Here is a 20,793-nt window from a genome sequence, read left to right as displayed (position 1 = left end):
ACACAAATGTTTTGAAATACACTTGGAGATTCCAACAGGAGGCCACGTACGTGAGGCACGTTTTAAGCAATGGCAAATGTCACTTTGTCATAGTATGATTTATGGCATACTACACCTGTGATGTTAATAAAGCTAAAATACTTCATTCGTAGGAAAGAACGACCTATTATTTGTATAATAACATGTTCGGGACAAACATCAAAAGTAGCGTCCTTCAATTCAAGCTCTTCCAAGAAACGGAGTTCACTGCAAGCTGCAATTAATCCATGACCACGGACGGACCCAGTCTATGCTGAAGGTATTCACCTGAATACCCCCAAATTTGGGAGGGAAAAAATCAATATGTTTTGAGATTTCAAACTTTACCCACTAGCTTATGTTCTTATTACTATTTAGTAGCTTGATGCTCATAATTGCATGAATACATAACTTTTATGGTTCTTAAACATTTGTTTTTGGCTTTTATGTATTTCCCCGACTGTAAAAGAAAATTGGTTTGGTTAGCGAAAAAGCAAAAAAATCAGCGTTGATCATTTTACAACTACAAAAATTCTAAAATTTAATTTTGCTTATTGATCATATTTACGGACCTTTATGAAAGAAAAGGAAGTACAGATAAAATCCTGGATCCGTCCCTGTCCATCACAATCAATTCCCTGTAAACTTCCTAGTCGAAGAGATTTCAATAAGACCAAAAACTGTTCTACAGCATCCTGTTTACTACATACGACTGGTTGTGGACTTAAGGTACCATTAAACTATAACAACTTCAGACAGAACACCGAAGTGAATTACGCAACTTCAAACAATACACAGAACTGCTTTACTTACCATTATTTACTCGAAAGACTACATTTTTGGGTGAAACATCCTGTCGCCCAAAGAAATCAGAAACACACAGCCCATGGTCAAATATTGTTCCAAGGGGCGCAGACACATACACGCAAACGCAAGCGCAAAAGTACACAATCAAACACTGCAGAATTGAAACAATTATACACAATACACACACACAAGACAATGGAAAGTAAATTAAATGAGCGTCTACATTGGTCATAACCCTATGCAGCGTCCTTACATATAGATCTCAAGGTGCCCATGACCCTTAAGTTTCTTGTCTTTATTATTCCTGTTTTGAACGACATATTGACATAGTTAGTTGTTCCTCTAGTGCGGCGCAACTAACACTAACAATATAAGCATTGGACATGAACGCCTTAGCAACATCGAAGAAAACTCTTGGTCTGCTTCTCATCTTTATTAGCCCTGTTCTGAATGACGTAGTTTGATATTGCTCTGGCCATAGCCCAACTAACACTAATAAGAGAAGTGTTGGACTCATACTCCTCAGCAACATCGAAGACAGTCCTCGCTGTTATAAGACATGAGTCTTTACCTGTTTTGATGATTGTAAATATATTTTCATAAAAACTGAAGCCCATATCCAAATATCCACCTTCTATATGTTGAACAACCTTGGTGCGTGTTTTGTCGTCGATCTTTATGAACTTCTCATTCCAAGTAAGTGGTCCAGAATTTGCTGAAATTAGTATGTAAATCAAATTATCACTAGTTACAATACTGAGAAAGCAAGGTTGCATAAATAGGTTATGCATTAGGATAGTAGTATGGTAAATGCCCAAATGGAAAGTAAGAAAGTAGAAGTCCATGTCACCTGGATTAAGAAAATTACGTATAACTGTGCCCACTGTTCCATCGCCTTTCAAAACATCTATTCTTTCATAACGAGCAGGCATCAGCTCTACAATGAGCCTAGGAAGATCAGGTGAGCTATAAACAGCCCAAATTTCGTCTGCTGAAGCCGCAGCCTCATACTCACTCTGCACATGACCGCGCATTTTATTTTCTTTCTCTATTTGTGCTTTTTATTCAAAACTCAGCTCAACTTTGAATTGCAGACCTTAACTGATCGATGAGGATTTCCCTATGTCCTTGCCCCTTTTATACTGCTCTTGCGTATCCATTCTGACATTTTGTTAGTGAATTGAAGGAACACTCAATCGGTAAATATATGCAAATAGGATTTCTTGCAAGAGATAGACAACTAATAAACATTATGTATGGCTTAAGTATCAGCAGGGAAGAGTCCCCTAAATTGTCAACCCTGTATAATTATATTCACAATGTATATACAAATCATCTGTCTGTTAAATTAAAGAAACATGTGGAACATTTCTAACATATATTGCACAGTCATGTATTCGATATTGCTTAATACCTCATCTATTACGCATTATGACATATGAATTCCAGCGAAAGGCGCCAGGTGCTGTCGTTCAACAAAAGGTTTTTCTAAGGTGTACAGTTTCTGAGGCTGATCAGGTCAATGTTGTGCTCACTGGTTTCGGACAACAGGTTGTACATACTAGTACACATACACGTCGAATGCGTTCACGACTGTATAATTGATTACAATTATTATCTAAAATGAATCAAATGTTGAATCTTCTCTGAAAACAATTCAGGATTTCAACTTAAACTTGAATGACCAAATTCAAATTAATAACATCCACCAACAGTCCTACTTGTAATGATAAGTATCCTAGGTACAAGCAAGTTTTCATAGGCATAATTGTGAAATATACATAAGCTATATGTGCTAATATATATAGATTGTGGAGTCTGTGCTACTCTTAATTACATACCAATAAATAATTTGATTTAAAGTTATGATTTTCATTTTCATAAAATTCATTCAACTATTAGTTGTAAGAGAAAAAAAGTTATAATACAGACATACTTGAGGAAACAACACACATTTTTACATCCTTGTCGTACCAACTTGGAGAGGGAAAAGGAAAAGAAAAATTAAAAATCCCGGACAACCTGGGTCGCTGGGTGTTTTTCAGCATTATGTTTTCAAATTTTCAGCAAACAAAATCCTCCAAATAAGCGGAAACAGAATCAACAGCTTGAAATTTTTCCATCCAGGTATCATCCCTCAAACAGAAAGAAAAGTTGTAGTAGCTAACTAACCAAAGCTTCTTCCCTCTGTGCGTCCATCCCCTACAAAATCAGTTGTGCAAATGTCATAGAGGGCTTCAATATGTTCTACCTTCAAAGTAGGACTCTTCGATCCCTCTATATATAGCTTAAAATAAAATGGTACACGCAAAATGTTTCTAAAGGACACTAGAAAATTTGATAACTTTGCACAACGTAGACCAGCCTATAGAACAAAAAAAATTGTAATAATTAAACAACACACAATTACACAAAAGGCATTCAACGTTTGCAGTATCATGAGCCAAAGTCGAGCGTCACCATCCTGAAGGGAGCAAGGTGATTATACACCCAAACTCGCCAGTTAGAATATCAGCAAGAGTCTGTATGGTAACAAGGACAGAATCGTACTAGTATGTGTGTTGTTATTGGGTTTAAAAAGTTTGATTAAGCTTGTATTAAAATCTTGAATACGAGTTTCGTAATATTAATGTTCTTTACTTCTTTACAGTGTCTTGGATGGTCACTGCTACAAAAGTTGGAGTTCAACGCATTCTGATTAAGGAGTTAGCTAAGTCAGAATCTGTATAATCCAAAAAAAAGTAGGATTTAATTATGTAGTAGACATTCTGTTTCAATCAATTCCATTAATTACATCATGAAGTATGACACTAAAAATCATATAAATCAGATCAAATATACATACGTGATACGACTTAGATTATCTTAGTACGAAAAGAAAATTCATAATAATCGGAAGGTAACAGTACATAAACAACGACGACAACTCAATATGTTACTGGTTCAAGTCACACGGGTTATGTGAGCTGATTTTTTGTGAGAAGTGATAACTTCACAAAATATCATTGCTTAATTTATCTTGTAGGAGGCACTACGAACAATCGCATGTACATAGATGATAGATCCCATACTCTCATCCTGACACAAAACTATGTTACCGGCCTTCACTTAGTTTTGGGAAATTCCGTCCAAGATCCTTGTCCAAAATTCTCTAGCACCTGTTTAAAATGCAGTGCCCGAGTAGCTGGCATAGGCCTTGAGCACTCCAGGTTTGTGAACTCTATGTATGGGGAATAGTGGAATACACATACGAATAGGAATCAAATGTTCTCTGTACTCTGCCCCTCTCTAGCAACCCCAATTAACCAATTCAAGTATAACCGAAGGAACTGCAACTTTCAATAGTGATTTGGATGAGAAACAATGCCCTTTCTCAATATAAATGCAACCATAGGCAACAGTCGAAGAGACTATATATGTTATTCCACTCGTCATCGATCTTTCTGAAATTGGTTTGTCATTTCGCCTTGTAGATGAGACAACCGGCCACAACGTCTGCTTTGCCTGCAAGGGAGGAGCGCCGCCAAACATTGCTGCCAGTAGACCCCAGATTATGCGGTTAAGAGGATGTAGCCTTTGGTGAACTAATATGGGTAACTAGTTACCAGACCAAGGCCAAAAGGCGTGACAATGAGTGCATGAACATACACCATGTCTGCATTGTTTCAGAAACGAATGAAGAACACCATCAAGTATTCAAGTTATTATTTATTTGATAGAGATTATGTGGTAAACCTACAGTTTAACTCTCTGTATTTGAAGACTATATTGTATATACATACATTTAGCCATTGTGCAAAGACAAACTAGTTTTAAAGGTGGTTGTAATATTTGCTAATTAGGAAACACTTCTGAAGTGTTTATATAGCAAACTAACTTTTAACTCTTTGGCTTTTTAGTTTCAGCTTTTGCTTTCGAAATTGTGATTTGCCAAACCTGCTTGTGGCTTACTTGAGTTAAAAATAAAAAATGGACACTTACTTTGAAGCCACATTCCTCATTCAAATGTGTTCTACATAGCTCTACTATCAATATCATCGATTAATCGCACACTGCTTGTTTTTTTTTTTTTTTTTTTTTTTTCGATTTTCCAGTTTTTCTCACCGATCCGATTTAATCACCGAATAGACCGACTAATCCGTTGAGATGATCGATTTCTTATCAAATCGAGAAAAAAAAAAATCACCGGAAATATCAGTTTCCAACTAAAAAAAAATGTAAAATTAATTATTGGACTCTGGAACTGGATTAATAATAAAATCACGTAATCAACAAACAAAGCTAAGAGTTCACTTATTTTCTTCTGTTTAACGAAAGTTAAATGTACACTATTATATTGTCTCTTTAATATATATTGTTTCTCTCTATCTTATTCTTTTATATATTTAACATAATTATTGTGTTTGACATCTCCGTAATACTTCAAAATTGAGTTGGTTGGATGTGATTATGAGATTTGATATTTTTTGTTGCATTTTGGATAAGTATTAGAAATTTTTGGTATGATTATACTATTATATATTTTGAATTAAAGAGCCAGATGTATACATCTAATTAAATCGTTGATTGATCGATTAACTCTAAAAACCGATTTTAACTGCTTAGCTACAAAGTGATACTGTGATACTTTGTTGTTCTTAGGCTGAGTCCAATGGCTCTCTATCCCTTTAAAAGTAGTGTTAAAGTCAATAAAGTAGAGCTAAAATCAACAAAATAGAGCTAAAAGTCAACTATTTTGTAGAGAGTAAAATGGAGATAGAGAGTAAAATGGAGATAGAGAGTAAAATGGAGATAGAGAGTAAAATCCTTTGACTTTAGCTCTATTTTGTTGACTTTAGCTCTACTTTATTGACTTTTAGCTCTATTTTGTTGATTTTAGCTCTACTTTATTGACTTTAATACTACTTTTAAAGGGATAAGGAGCCATTGGACTCAGCCTTAAAGAATAGTTTCATCTTTAAAAATATCTAAATGGGCAGAGACTACACTAATGTCAATCAATCACACGAGGTATGTTGAATTGCGAAATTCTCTAGTATTGGCAAGTCCAATCACATATTCACGTGAGAGTAAACGATCATATACCAACTCTTTAGTCCATTAATTGTGCCTCCGGAACTACTTCTAACTAACGGAACCACTTCTAACTAATTTGTTGATACGATGAAACTCTCCTCTGTACAAGAAAAAAATATGACGTCTACTATAGATGTGTGGATTTCTACCTACGACCTAATGTTAAGTTGAGGTTGATGGGGGAATGGTTGCACTCTTTCTTGAGATAAGAATTGCCTACGTATCAAGTTTCTTGGATGAACTTGAATCAAACCTTACGTAGTTCATCTCTCTCTATTTATAGGTGTTTGATTTGACTTTCCTTATTTGCTTCAGGCCGTTGTCAACTGTAGATCCATATTTTGTGCTCTCTTGATGATTCGTCATTACTTTTGCTGTTACAAAGTAAATGCCTCCTTCATTGGTGCGTTGACTGAGCTTTAGGATTGCGGTAGATCATTTGTTTCCATGTATGGATGTATTTGATATTTGAGACGACTTGAGTTTGGGTCATGGTTACGTCCTGGTGGCGTAGTACGACCTAGGGATATACGAGCTGTGAAGATACGACCTGGTGTGTGGACACGTGTGCTGTAGTGATTGGTTTGATAACGGATGGTACTTACACAACCCTTTTTATTTTATTTATTTTTTTGGATAGCGGTGGTGTGAAAAGAAAAGATAAAATAAAGCTTTTTACACGTGTCATACAGCTGGTTTATTTGAACGGTTTTGGAAAATGTGCGAGAACTGTTTGGATCTGATCCATGGGCCCAACTCGCGGCGGATTGTGTTTTGTGAGGAATACAAAACATTTTGGTTATTTTCGAGATTTGTGCAGCTAAAGGGTTTTGTGTCTAAAGGTCTTTCATCTCCTCATTTTATCAAAACAAAGGAAGAAGCAGAAAAAGAAAAGCAAAAACTTTCCAACCTTTTGTCTCCACGTGCGTTTCTCTTTGATACACAAAGTTAGATCTTTTTGTTTCCTTTTCACTTTTGTGTTTGTCATGTCGATTACTAGTGGGAGTGTGAGCGGGGAAGTGTCATTTGAGTAGAGGGAGACAACTATTATTGATGGAGATGGTGGTGGTAGGGCGTGTAGTGGAGATGAGGCGTCGTCGTCTTCGTCGTTGGGGACGATAGCTAAGGAGGCAGGACTTGGGTCGGTAGGAAATATTGTTGATCTGAGGGGGGAGTTGGTTGGGTGAACTCCGATCTGATGATATATGACCTGAGTGGAGAGAGAAATATATTTGGCTTGGATTACGTTCCTCGATATGGGGGTATTGTGGTTTGTTATGGTCAATTGAAGGCTGGGATGAGGTTACTGTTCTCCTGTCTTACTGAGGAGGTTTTAAAATTTTGTGGGAAAGCCCCTTGTCAGTTCGTGGGGAATAGTTAGAGAGTTTTTCATGTGTTGGATTTGTTGAACGATAGGAGCTATAACATCTGTTTATCGGATGTGCTTGAGCATTTTTCGGTGAAGAGGTCGCCTGCTATGAATTTTAGTTTCCAGGTGTTGAAGGGTAAATCTACTGTGATTGTGGGTGTGAGTAAGGAGGATTGGGGGCGTAGGCCCTTACTAGTTGTGGGTAATTATTGTCCTTCTCACTGGGAGTTGGTGAATCGTACTATAAAATGGGATGGTAGGTCGTTATGTTATAGGTCGTAGTGTATGTAGGATAGTTGATATTTAGAACGTTCTGACAATTTTATTTTGTTTTGCAGAGGTTGCTATTCATGGGCGTACGATCACCGGAGCTATAGAAGAGTTTGTTTGTTTGAGTTGGGAGGAGAAACGATCTGTCTTGGGAGAGGTTGCGCATTACTTCAAGAAGCGCGAAGGTGAGAAAATCAACCGGAAGAAGGTTGAGCAAAAGAAGAGGGCCCGAAAGTTAGTCTTTGACATCTCTGACTCTAGCTCAGATACTGAGATAGATCGAGAGGAGGGGTCCTATTTATGGAGCAAGAAATGTTGGTGGGGGCTCTGGTAACCGTTCTTTAGGTAGATGACCTGTGGAGGGGGGTGAGAGTGATAAGGGTGGACATGGAAGTGGGAGTGCTGGGGGAGGTGGTGATGCTCCCGCTCCATTTTGCAGGCCTTAGTTGAAGAGGTGAATTGAAGGTGGCGAGCCTGAGGTGGCTAAGAGGACGCGACCTGAGTCTGAGGAACAACTGTTATGGGGGAAGGTCATACTTTATTAGGTCGGGCTCCTTTGAAAAGGATGAATCTGAAGAAGTTGGCGGTTGATGTCAGTGTTGCTGATGCTAGGGGCAAGAAGAAGGCTAGTGACACTGAGCCAACTACCCAAAAATGTAAAGGGTCTGGCAGTACGTTCCTAGGTGATGAGACTGGTAAGTCTGACGTTCTGGATAGGATGATCACACTACACCAGAATGGTCAATTTGTAACAGAGCAAAATTTTCATCTCTAACGGATATATTCGTTACCAATATTCTAACGGATATAAACGTTAGTGATGAAGTTATCCGTTACTTTATCTCAATTTATTATTTAAATTATTTTATAAACATTTTCTAATATAACCTAACGTTAATATCCGTTAGAAAACAGCGAGAATACCAACGAAAGCTAGTCCAGTGGTCACCTTGTTACTTTACGTAGCTTAATGTCTCATGTTCGACACTGGGCATCTACAATTTTGTTATTTTTTGTAATCGAAAAAAAACCAAACGCGCAAGAGAATTAGAGAAATTTTAAGTGGCTGCTCCGATCAAAACTCCACACTCTCACTAGGCTCATCTTTGACCAAAAGTGTTTTCTTTTCCAGATCAAAACCGGCTAATCTTTACTATTTTCATCGCCATTCTAAATCGCCTCCTTTCTATACACACCCCGTTTTTGCTTTTTACTTCAACCTAAAAAACTCAAATTTTCCCTTTCTGATGAAGCCGCCCAATTAACCCTAAATTTCGGTGAATAACTATCCTACGCTCATGGGAATAAATTTCTGTGATATCATTTTTTAAAATTTTTTTTTGGAGTGGTGGGGCATTCGGAGGTAGAAGAAGACGAGTTTTTGCGACTGCAATCAAAGGTAACTTGAATCTCTCATAGTTTGTTACTTTTGATTGATTCATCCCATTTATTTGTTTCTTCGTTTTTTGTGTTTACAGTTTGGTTTTTCTTCTTCTTCAAAAGAATGTGTCCTGAAGTCATCACTACTTACCATACAAATTTTGAAATTGCTTCAAAATGTGTTTGAAGCTGGTGAGATCTATGAAGAGATTGGAAAATTGGAATCAGCGACATCATGCTTCATGAAGTTGGGGAATTATGAAAAAGCATGTAAGTAATTTGTCAGTCTGACTGACAAAGAATCTCCATTTTTAATTCTTATCTTCAGGGTCCTGTTTTAGAAATTCTTTGTGGTTTTGTTTTTTTGCATATTGGAGGTGATTCCTGTATCTCTAACTATTTGGTTGGGCTACACTTACCAGTTTGAGATCTTCAATATCTGCTATTGCTAGTCCTTGAGTACAAGGGAAACAAAAAGGTTGTGGAATAGTCGTTCTAAGTTATAACATGATTGACATATTATCTTATTACTTGCTATTTCTGGTGGCATGTGATTAATTATTGATATTATGACATATCATCTAGATATGTTTCCCTTTTATTTATATTTTTTCAAGAAACTCTGTATACTGATTCTTCAGATATTTAGTATTTTAGTTGTTGAGACTTTGAGGGGAAAAAGTTGAGGACATGGAAATAACAGGCTGAGTAATGCATGAACAGGAAAAGTTCTTCCTCTCTCTGTGGAAGCTTTGGTGAAAATGATGGAAGATCCCACAATGCAGAAGATGGTGTTTTCGTAAGTGACTTCAAACAATTTCATTGTTATTGTTTTTTTGGATTTATTTTATATTGATTTTCACGACCCTAAAAGATTTCAGCACAACCTGTGCATTATAAAAGGGTTGTTCGTTTGTCATTTAGATGTGATTTAAATTAAATCTTCAAGTTTATAGTTTTCTTGGTGTCTAGACCCATTTTTGAATTTTACAACTCTGTTGTGGAGTACATCTATCCCAATGTGCGGTTGGTAGCCAGTTTGACTTATCTACTGGTGTACAGGGAATTTCGACCTGGGTTCATGAGTGTTCTTTATAAGTAGGCATGTCTGGTATTTGAAAACTTGAAATTTTTAATAACACTTGAGGTGAGGAATGTTTTGCTGGAGCGTTAGGCAACAACAAATAAGAGTAAAAGGAAAAAGAATTTAGTATCTCATTCCTACTATCTAGATTGTTGCAGACTTAATATTCAAATTTGATTATACTAAAATGTCGTTTGTTCTGTCAATTATTGTCCTTTTGATTCAAATAAGAGTAAAAAGAAAAGGAATCTAATATCTCATTCCTAGTATCTACATTGTTTTGGGGTTGATATTCAATTTTGATTATACTACATCTGATTTCTAGTTTCCAATTTGACTTAACCACACCAGAATACATTACTGAAGGTAAATATTGTGAAATTAGAGGCTAATTTTGGGGTTTGGGGCTCTTGTATATATTTTGTTATCCTGTAGGCCATCTTTTCCTATCTTTTGGTTCGTTATCTGATAAATCCCATAATTTTATTAGTTCATGAAATACTGATAGATATTACAAGATCTACTCATTGATTTCCATTGGCTTTTACTTTTATGAGATTGTGATATCCTTTTTTGCAATGACATTATTCTAGATGATTGCTCTATTCTGCCTCACGTTTATTATTCGATTGTGCTGAAGTAATTATGAGTTTTCTTTTCGATTGATGTTTTGAACAATTTGCTCAATCTTTTCTATACTTATTTGAGGTATTATATTCAAATTAGCAATAACAGTTTTTGTAACATTTCTCTGTTTTCATATAGGTAGTGTATTTAATTTTCTTGTTGATAATTTTTTTCTGTGAGAAAGACTTTCCAACATTTCTTTTATATTTGTAGCTATTTACCAGAGGAGATGAGGAATCCAAGTACTTTCAAATGTAAGTCATCTATTGTAGTCGTATTCTCCATTTCTCCAAGGTATCATTTTCCATGTTTGCCTTATCTATTGAACATGTGTCTGCTTAGCCTTCTGTAATAGTAAGTGAAAGTACCGATTGGAAGGAAAAATCAAAGAAGCAAACAGATGTACGGGTCTCTATTTTTAGACAAAAAAAAAACTCTCTCTCTTTCTCCCTATCTGGTTAGGATTCTCTTTTCTCAAAATCTTTAAATTTGACCCTCTAGTATCACTTTGATGGGCTGTATAATATGGCCTATGAAAACTGTGGAATGAACATTGTTTCACAACTAGAACTTGTGCCAAAGAATTGATTGATGTACTACAATTGGTCCACAATGGGAAGGCACATTTGCCAATGCAATATTATACAAGTCGTATGATGTTTTTTGGGTATGTAGTCCAATGAACATATTGAATTTACACTACGATTGTGTCCACAAGATAACTACTAGATTCTGTGTGTATTGTCATGTGTTTCATCAGTAGTTTCTTTCTAGGGTTACCTAGATTCCAAACATAGGCCTGCAATTGAAACATTCCAAGATAACAAAATTTGGGCACATGAATTCGAGTGGACGGAACAGTTGAAGAGTATGTTTACATTCCAATTTTTTTGCATTTTTTGTTTCTAAGTTCATAATTGAAATTTCATTATCCTGATTTTTATTTATACTTTTCACTTAAAGGTACAAATGGATGACGTATGGAGAAGCAAGTACTGCCCGATCAGCAATAGAATCTAGTCTTACGTATCATGGGATACGAAAGGTGAGTTTGTGTTGGAACATGGTTTTTTCTCTTGTACTTTGTTTTGATATTGGGCTTACTCTTCCTGATCCGATCCTATGCATGTTTCATGCAAATAGACTTAGTAAAGAACTATTAGAACTTAGTTGTTTTCGTTCTGTGGGATTTGCGCTTGCATGTGTTTTGCCTAATGTCAGAAGAGAGGACCTCTTTATTATTGTCTATGTTTAGTCCACTAATGATTGTAATCATAGATGTAATGCATTTAAACCTTAACAGGTTATGATTGTGAAGTCTTGACATGCACATTCATCTAGGTGTCCTATTATGATATTCGGACGAGTAATGTTATCTTTCTTCACTTGAAATATATTCCATGTCGTTGAGTTTGTGTTCAATATACTTTTGTTTCCAACCAAGATACAACTTCTTGACGCATTCAAGTGACGTTATTTGTATGCATGCATGAGTTTTTAACTATCTCTATAATCTCTTGTGGTTTGGAATTCTTTGAAGTCGTGCTTGCTTCTAGATTACTTTATCTTGGAGTGATTCTAAGTTACAGTCATATTGATGTAACTTACTACTGAGCGTATCTTTGGAGTGTATTAATGGATTTTAATAGATCCTTTATGCTTCAGGAGAAGAAGATTGTACATCCAACATTTTCTGCTAAGCGTATCTTTGGAGGAACCTTACTTGCAATGTGCTCAAATGACTTGGGGCAGTATGGAAAACAACAAAGGTTGAAGCAGGTTCCATTGTGGCTATATTTGGTCTTGGCATCGTTGGTCTTGCAGTAAGTCAAAACACTGTTTCATATTACCTTCTAATACTACACAGGTTATAGTTAGTGTTATTTATTCTTTATTTCTTTGTTTGTTTGTAATCCAATAGGTTGCAGAAGGTGCAAAAGCAGTCGGTGCTTCGCGTATCATTGGTCTTTGCTTCTTTCAGAATGATCAAACATGAATGTCAAACTTGTTGTCAGCTACGTTCAGACCTTACCGAGACAGCCATAGAAAACTGCAGATGCTTTTGATAGTGAGATGTTTGAATGGACACAAAGACAATGCTCTCATGAACTTTGTTCTACACTTGTAAAAAACAAGGTATTTTATTCAAACTACCGATACTTTTTCCTCCATTATTAAATTATTGTTCATCTGCTAAAGAACTGAGAACTGAGTTGTTTGCTTCCATAGTATTAAAACCGATACATGATTGAAATGCAGGTTTCATCTCGAAATGAGTTCAAAAATGTTCAGGAGAATAATGAGGTGGGTTCACAGTATTTTACTCCTAGTAGAGAGGAGCCTCTTTCAGACGACACAAAAAGTATAAATCACAAACAAGGTAATGAGAGCACAGAGATGGATTCTTTTGCAAGTAGTTTACTTTGTGGATGAATAAAATACACTAGAAGTATTATTTGAAGTTCATCGTTGAGGTTGTAGTATATATATTTGTTAAATTATTTGAATGGTAGAGTTGGTGTAATTTGTGGATGAATATAAGTGGTTTTATATTGTTATTACTTGGTTGATTTTTATTTATTTTTTATAAAAGTTGTCTATTTCGTAAGATTTGGTAGAGTGTATAGTGGATGCCAACCCAAAGTCACGTGGAGTACTAACTGTTTCTTGTATGGGGTGCAAGTATCCCTAAAATTAAAACTGATTTTTTTTAAAAAATATATCGACCATTAGTAACAGATATTTCCGTTACAAACAATAGTTAGTAAATAGCACGTCCATTAATAACGGATATATCCGTTAGAAATGACAAATTTAATCGGCCACCAACAATTGGCTATCTGTTACAAAGAGTTTTAGTAACGGATATAGCCGTTACTAAAATTATTATTAGTAACGGTTATATCCGTTACTAAATTTAGCCTAAGTGAGAGTGACGCCCCAGAGCTAACGGATATAACCGTTAGTAAAAATATAAGTAACGGATATAACCGTTACATGACCACAGTCAACTGAGTTGACTGACGGTCAAGTGGCAAAAGTAGGACTAAAACCCAATATTTCAGCTTTTCTGGACTAAAGTCTAATAAACCAACTATGAGTAGGACCAAAGTCTAAAAAAACCATTTATTTATTAATTGAACAACATAATTAAATATTTAAATCAGCTTACGTACAACAATCTTAATGGTTACATTTGTTATTAATTAGAAGCAAAGATGGATACAAATTAAATACTGACTAATTACATTTATATGTGCTACTCCAACCATGTATCACCTGACTTCACATTTGCAATCAAACGAGGATTAAAACTAGATGAATTCAAAGACCGTACCACTACAAAAACCATAATCAACAACTCCTGCGGTAGAGGGTGTACGTAGAGAGCATTACAAGGATGACTAATAAAATAGAAGAAAACAACGACAACGCGACTGAGCTTCCAACATGTCGACAAAAGGTGTCATAAATGTTGCACACTTTCCCCCATCTTACATGAGAGTTTCCTTTCAATCCAATATATGCAACACCACCAGCCGTGCCAGTTGCTGAAGCAACAATTCCTATCATCAGCTGCACCCAATCAACAACAAAAAAAATGTAAATGACCCTATATTTCATCTCAAGACAGTGTGCACCAACATCAATATTGGGGAAGAGTACCATGTTAACTTGGTATTGGGTAAAAACCAACTTACCGTATCAATTAATATGAAATGGAACAAAAGCTTGGTTGAACGATGTTTCCGTACAAGAGAAGCAAGTATTGAGATGATACTGTAAAAACCTGATACTGAAAGGGCCACCACGAAGTATCTACACCAAAACATTATTAGGCAAACTTTTTTTTTTTTTTGTTAAGAATAAACCTTTATTATACCAAACGTAATTTACATAACCCTAATACATCATAAAGGACTTGCATATTTACAACCATTGGGGGATCATGCCACCACACCGACGATAAAGGCGGAAGGAAAGAAAGATCTCGAAAGCGGTCCGGAACAATGTACATCGTCTTGAATATTGGGGAATCTGTACCATTTGCCTCCCCGATAAACCAAATTCATGGAATTTGCGAAACTTAATCTTGGTTGAGAATCTGCTTTCAACCTCCAACTTCCGATATCCCGCTTCTAACACAATTTGGTAAATTCCGCCATTACCGGGTTATAAAAAATTGGAATCCGTATCCTCCACTGCAATTCCCAATAATATGAATATACAAGCATTTGTTCTTTATGTTTTTGCCGAACATAACTTCCGTAACCGGTAACAGATGTGTTTCAAAGCTCGGAACAAAAAACCTTGTTTCATTTCGCGCCAATCCAAATAAACCACAAAACCCCACAAAGAACGATGTTTAATAACCCGTAACCAACCAAAGATTTGTGCCACACCAAATAGAAAAGGAACACTCAAAGAAAACATGATTTTGAGTTTCGAGGAAGCACTCACACAAAGTGCAATCGGGATAAACTTGAAAATGATGAGATGCCAAAAATCATTTGTACTTGCCATAAAAAATCTTTGTTTGAATGAGACTTTCATCTTCCAAACCTCAGTATAAAAATTATTATCCCGAAATTAAGTGTCTTGGTGTAATCAACTCAATGCAACCATTATATCTTGACTTCACCGAAAGTATTCTCCATGGATTTCGGATCAAAGTATCCTTCTCATTTGGCGTAAAATTAAAAAGTAAACAATTCTTTCAACATATTCTATAGGCCACCACCCAAGTATCTACACCAAAACATTATTAGGCAAACTTAGATACGTACATTATGATATCCACAAGTAACAAAGGCAGAGTAGATAACTAAGAGATCTTCACCAATTAACTAAGGGATCTCCAACAATCAATTTCCCTTTACTTCAAGTATTAAATTAGATAGCTGATTTTTCTTGTGTCAAGTGATTCCCCTCAATTAATAGTAAGTTTGTTTTCGGTCTGCCTTTTACTAGTTCCTATAAAAATCGTAGACCAAACCGATATATTCGGTTTTCTAAAAGTATAAACCGGACACGAACTGAATTTGAACAAAAATCGAAATGAATATTCAGTTCGGTTTGGTTGTCGGTTTAGACTTTGCCATTTGGGCTTTCTATCAAGTTTCAAATCGAAACCTATATGGACCTACTGATCATCAACCAAGTGAATAATATTGAATAAATATATTAAATAATATTGATGTCAATTTAGACATATTGACAAGTTATAACACCAATCACAAGAAACAAGTATTCAAGTGTTTAATAACACGAACAATTAAGTTAAAAAAAATAAAAAATGATAATAATAAAAACTCTAAATTTTCTATATATGTCTAGCACCCAGAAACCAGACCTAACCAGTCGATTTTACCTTTTGAGAACTGAAAACCGAACTGAAAAAATTAAAAACCATTAATTTCACCTGGTTCGGCTAGGCTCGGTTTGGTTTTTCGATTTCCCGGTTTTTTTTAACAGCCCTAATTAATAGTACACAAATTTGTGGGTTCTCAAAGACTCAAATCAGGCAACTCGTTTGGGCCCTTTTTACCGTATGTTCGGCCCACAGCCTTCTTGAATGAAATCTTTGTATGAAATCTTCAGCCATTCTTGAATGAATTAACAAGTTTCTCACCCTTGGCCCATCAGCCCATGGGTCTGAACACACTGTCAGTCGGTCAGCGCCTGAAATTTAATTTACAAGCACTTCTGTCCATAATATGTGATCAAGAAGATAAAAGTGTCACTCCTATAATCAAATTGAACATGCATGTACACGAATTAAACTTACATGAAGGCTGGTGTCTGATCAAATTTTGCAGTATTTGGAACCTTGAATGGAATCGATGGCACTTGAACAAGTTCGGTCTGCTTGGAAGTAACCATAACAATGACAGCCGCAAGAGAAGACACGAATAATAAGATCCGAAGAGTAAGATCAACTGGGAAAAAATTCGCAGAACGATTACCAGTGGATGCTATTTGAGATTCAGGTGCAATCTTTCTACTATGCTCATCTGCTGAAGCCATATATGGATAAGCCTTAGTGCTGTGGATTAGTACGCTTAGTTTTGAATGTAATGAGAACGGATAAGAGTTAGGAATTGAAGGAATAAGAGGGATGAAAGACCAGGATATATAGGCTGATGAGAAATGAGGTTGCTTGCAGTTGAGGTTACGCTTCTTGATCAATTGACTTAACAATTAAATAGCTGTAAAGATTAGAGCGTTTGAAAACTGAGTTGGAATTATTGACTTAAGGCAGCAGTCTTAAGTTTCAATTTACATGAGAGGTTCCTGAAATTGAATTCTCCTGAAATTGAATTGCGCGGTTTGCACCACACTAGTTTAGACTTAAGAGGGACCACAATCTGTTCACATACGCTTTCTGGCGAAATATCGCTTAATTGTATATATATATGACCGCACAAGATACATCCGCCTGAAACTTAGTCATATCTCAGAAGCTTCCCAACACATGTAAGCATTTGCTTGGATAACGGAAAAAAAAAATGTAAGCATTGGCTTAATATGTAAACATTTGCTGTTACCAGATACCAATCACCAATGTATCAAACATTCAAACTAGTGTTCATACTGTCACGGTGAGTATGTCTATCAATTGACATGAGCTTCTCACAGTATTAAGTATAATTATAAGCATGATTTCTCTTACGCAATTGGAAAATCTGTTGTGAACAGAAAATTCACAACAATATTTTTAAAAAGAAATCTAATAGTCTAGAAATGTCGAGTTTTTACAATCATTTTTGGTCTAGATTAGAGATTTCTAAATGAGCTAAAATTTTGTGGAAATGATCTTGATTATGAATATATCATATCCACAAAAAAAAATGAGATTTAAATTTATTTTCTAAGTGAACTTTTACTTATGTACTTATTTTAACTTAAAATAAATATGAAAAACGGAACTAATGTTATCCATTGTGAGAAGATCATATCCACAAAAAATCATGTCTTAATTCAACTTGTAAGTCGATGGAGTGACTCGAGAGTGACTCTAATGGAAACAGTTCTAACCCTCCCTATCATATGCTAAGGAAGGCCATCTATCATATGCTAATAGATGGCTTAATCTGCACATAATCTACTGAATCCACTTAAGCTCAGTTCACTACGTCAACTGCCTATACCCCTGTTCCTATCCCCCGCCGGGTATAGATCTTGAACCTTCTCTAAATGAAATGGCCTTCAATCTGGGAAGTAATCCGGATAATAGGATAACAAAAGAGATTTGTAAATGCTAAAGTATACTATTGGTATGGGTCTGGGCGGTAGCGTTTGCGGTGGTGCTGCAGGATTCCAAAGTACTGCATCCAAGATCAGAACGAGCTTGCCGGCGGACCACTGCAGTCCCATTCTTGAGTGAGCTGGAGCGCAACCATCTTGTCCACTAAACTAGCTAGAAGCTATGGCTTCGGGTCGAAGCACTAAAATAAAAGGACCGGAAACGCGGGACCCAGGATACGGGATCCTCGTAGTAGGCTGGACCAAAATCTTTGGGCCTTATTGAATTAATAACTTTCTCACCCTCGGCCGTTGGCCCATGGGTCATACAACACAGCCGACGCACAATTTTTTTTTTCTTGCGAGACTCTTTAAAGGTTTGCATACTAAAAACGTAATCAAAACGTTAAAAAGTGTCACTCCTATAAATCTATAATCAAATTGAACATGCATGTACAATTAAACTTACTTGAAGGCAGGTAATTGATCAAATTTTGCAGTATTTAAAATCTTGATGGGAATCAATGGCACTTGGACAAGTTCTGTCTGCTTGGAAGTAACCATAACAACGATAGCCGCAAGGGAGGACACGAATAATAAGATCCTAAGAGTAAGGTCAACAGGGAAAAAATTTGCCGTACGATTACCAGTGGATGCTATTTGAGATTCAGTTGCAACCTTGCTGCTACGCTCATCTGCTGAAGCCATGGATAAGCGGCCTTAGTGCTTTGGAGTAGTACGCTTAGTTTTGAATGTAATGTGAACGGATAAGAGTTAGGAATTGATTCATTGAAAGAAGAAGAGGGAAGGAAGAAAAGGTTATATAGGCTCATGATAAATGATGAGGTTCCGCTTCAATGATTAATTGACTAAACATGACATCCAACAGTTTTTGGTTACAAAGTTTTTAAGTTTCTACGGTTCTACCAACATGACATGAAAATCTTCTAACAGTTGGAGCTAATTGATTTATTTGGTATTTTTTTTTTTTTTTGCATGATCATTAAACGTACCCATCTATCTCATCAACTAATTATCATTAATTCATTATCATGGCTTTGAATGGTCATGATAATTGATAAAGCCATCGATCTATTCAACATCAGTAAGTAATTAAATAAGCATTGCTTTAACCATAATAATTAAATGACAAGACAAAATGACGGGTTAACAAAAGATTTTTCTAAACTCGATCAATAAATTACTGAAATTCAATTAAATTTTATTACTCTAATATAAAAACATATTACAGTCCACCTCAGAATTCTCTCTCTAGCGTGAACAGTATTTCATTTTCCACAAAATTCAACGTAAGATATTTTACAACATAATAATAATAAATAAATAAAAATCATCGTGAAAAAGGCAGGTGTATGTCACATTGTCACATCTCCTCAATATTTAAGCCTTAGCCTATATTTGAGGAAATTCAAAATCATTAAAAGTAATAAAATTTTCATTGCTTTAACCATAAGAATTAAATGACAAGACGAAAGCACGGGTTGATGATAAAAGACTTTTAAAAACTCAATAAATGATTAAAATTCATTAAAAGTAGTTTCTTCGAATGACTTCTTTTAAGCGTATAGTATGAATTATTTGCAAATTCAAGATTATCATGTCGCAAGTATAGTCTTTGAGAAAGTTCACCAAAATAAATTTTCATTAGCACTTAAGCACAACATCTACTATCTATATACTAAAGCAGAGACATCTCAAAGAGATTTTTCTCTTTACTAAGTGGCACTATAATATGAGAAATAACTTTTTCTCTCTCCTACGTGGCTTTCTACAATGTTTTCTACCATGCCACGTAGGCTCTTTAGAGAGTTTGGTTCAATTTTCACTTTCCAAAAGAGTGTATATTTACGATTAATATAGCTCTACCACATGGTTTCCTATTTTAGTACAACTCTCCCAACTTAAGTGTAATTCAAATTAGTTCCTACAAATTCCGCAAACATAATTATGTTTAACTAGCAATTATTTCCTCATAAATAGAAAAGAAATTACCACACAAATTTCGTCATGTATAAAGAATATATCAATTATTTCCCAAAAAATAGGAAACATGATCTTATTACCCCCAAATCCCCAAATTATGTACGTATAGATTTTTCTTCAATGTTGGAATTAAATACCAATATCAGCCATTTACTTTTACTCTCTATATACTAAAGCAGAGACCTCTCAAAGAGATTTTTCTCTTTCCTTGGTGACACTCTAATACGAGAAATAACTTTTTCTCTCTCCTACGTGGCTTTCTACAATGTTTTATACCATGCCACGTGGACTATTTAGAGAGTTTGATTCAATTTCCACTTTCCAAAAGAGTGCCTAGTTATGATTAATATAGCTCTACCACATGGTTTTCTGTTTTAGCACAACTCTCCCAACTTAAGTGCAATTCAAATTAGTCCCTACAAATTCCGCAAATATAATTATGTTTAACTAGCAATTATTTCCTCATAAATATGAAAGAAATTACCACAAAAATTCTGACTGTATAAAGAATATATCAATTATTTCCTAAAAAATAGGAAACATAGTCTTATTACCCCCAAACCCCCAAATTATGTACGTATAGATTTTTCTTCAATGTCAGAATTAAATATCAACATCAGCCATTTAACAAGACTTACTATTTTAGTACAACTCTCCCAACTTAAGTGCAATTCAAATTAGTATGTACAATTATTTTCTAAAACATAATTATTTTTAACTAATTATTATTTTCTCAAAAATAAGAAAGAAATTATCTTACAAATTCCGCAAAAATAATTATGTTTAACTGGCAAAGAGGATGTCGTCATAAAATTGTAAGCATTGACACCACCAAAATAAATGTGCATAATGAGACTTAAAATGAAACACACTCATTAAATTCAAATTTATAAAAGAATGACTATTGCATTGA

General features: G+C 35.4%; 2 protein-coding genes across 2 annotated transcripts; both read right to left on the bottom strand.

The window, feature by feature from the left end:
- Positions 1-936: 936 nt before the first annotated feature.
- Positions 937-1,958, bottom strand: LOC147499089 (S-norcoclaurine synthase 1-like). The gene is made up of 2 exons (XM_086559097.1): positions 1,676-1,958; positions 937-1,540 (listed from the first exon to the last, which is right to left on the bottom strand). The coding sequence occupies exons 1-2, from the start codon at positions 1,857-1,859 to the stop codon at positions 1,218-1,220; spliced, it is 507 nt and encodes a 168-aa protein (XP_086415223.1). The 5' UTR covers positions 1,860-1,958; the 3' UTR covers positions 937-1,217.
- An 11,846-nt stretch (positions 1,959-13,804) lies between these two features.
- Positions 13,805-18,599, bottom strand: LOC147499088 (CASP-like protein 1D1). Its single transcript, XM_086563411.1, has 4 exons — positions 18,346-18,599; positions 16,420-16,824; positions 14,333-14,450; positions 13,805-14,207 (listed from the first exon to the last, which is right to left on the bottom strand). Exons 1-4 carry the CDS (start codon positions 18,582-18,584, stop codon positions 13,986-13,988), a joined length of 984 nt encoding a protein of 327 aa, XP_086419537.1. The 5' UTR covers positions 18,585-18,599; the 3' UTR covers positions 13,805-13,985.
- Positions 18,600-20,793: the final 2,194 nt, after the last annotated feature.

The sequence above is a fragment of the Coptis chinensis genome, chromosome 5 (assembly GCF_015680905.1).
Source record: "Coptis chinensis isolate HL-2020 chromosome 5, ASM1568090v1, whole genome shotgun sequence".
Lineage (NCBI taxonomy): Eukaryota > Viridiplantae > Streptophyta > Magnoliopsida > Ranunculales > Ranunculaceae > Coptis > Coptis chinensis.
Note: the sequence above shows the minus strand (reverse complement) of the source record. Positions and strands in the feature narration are given on the sequence as shown.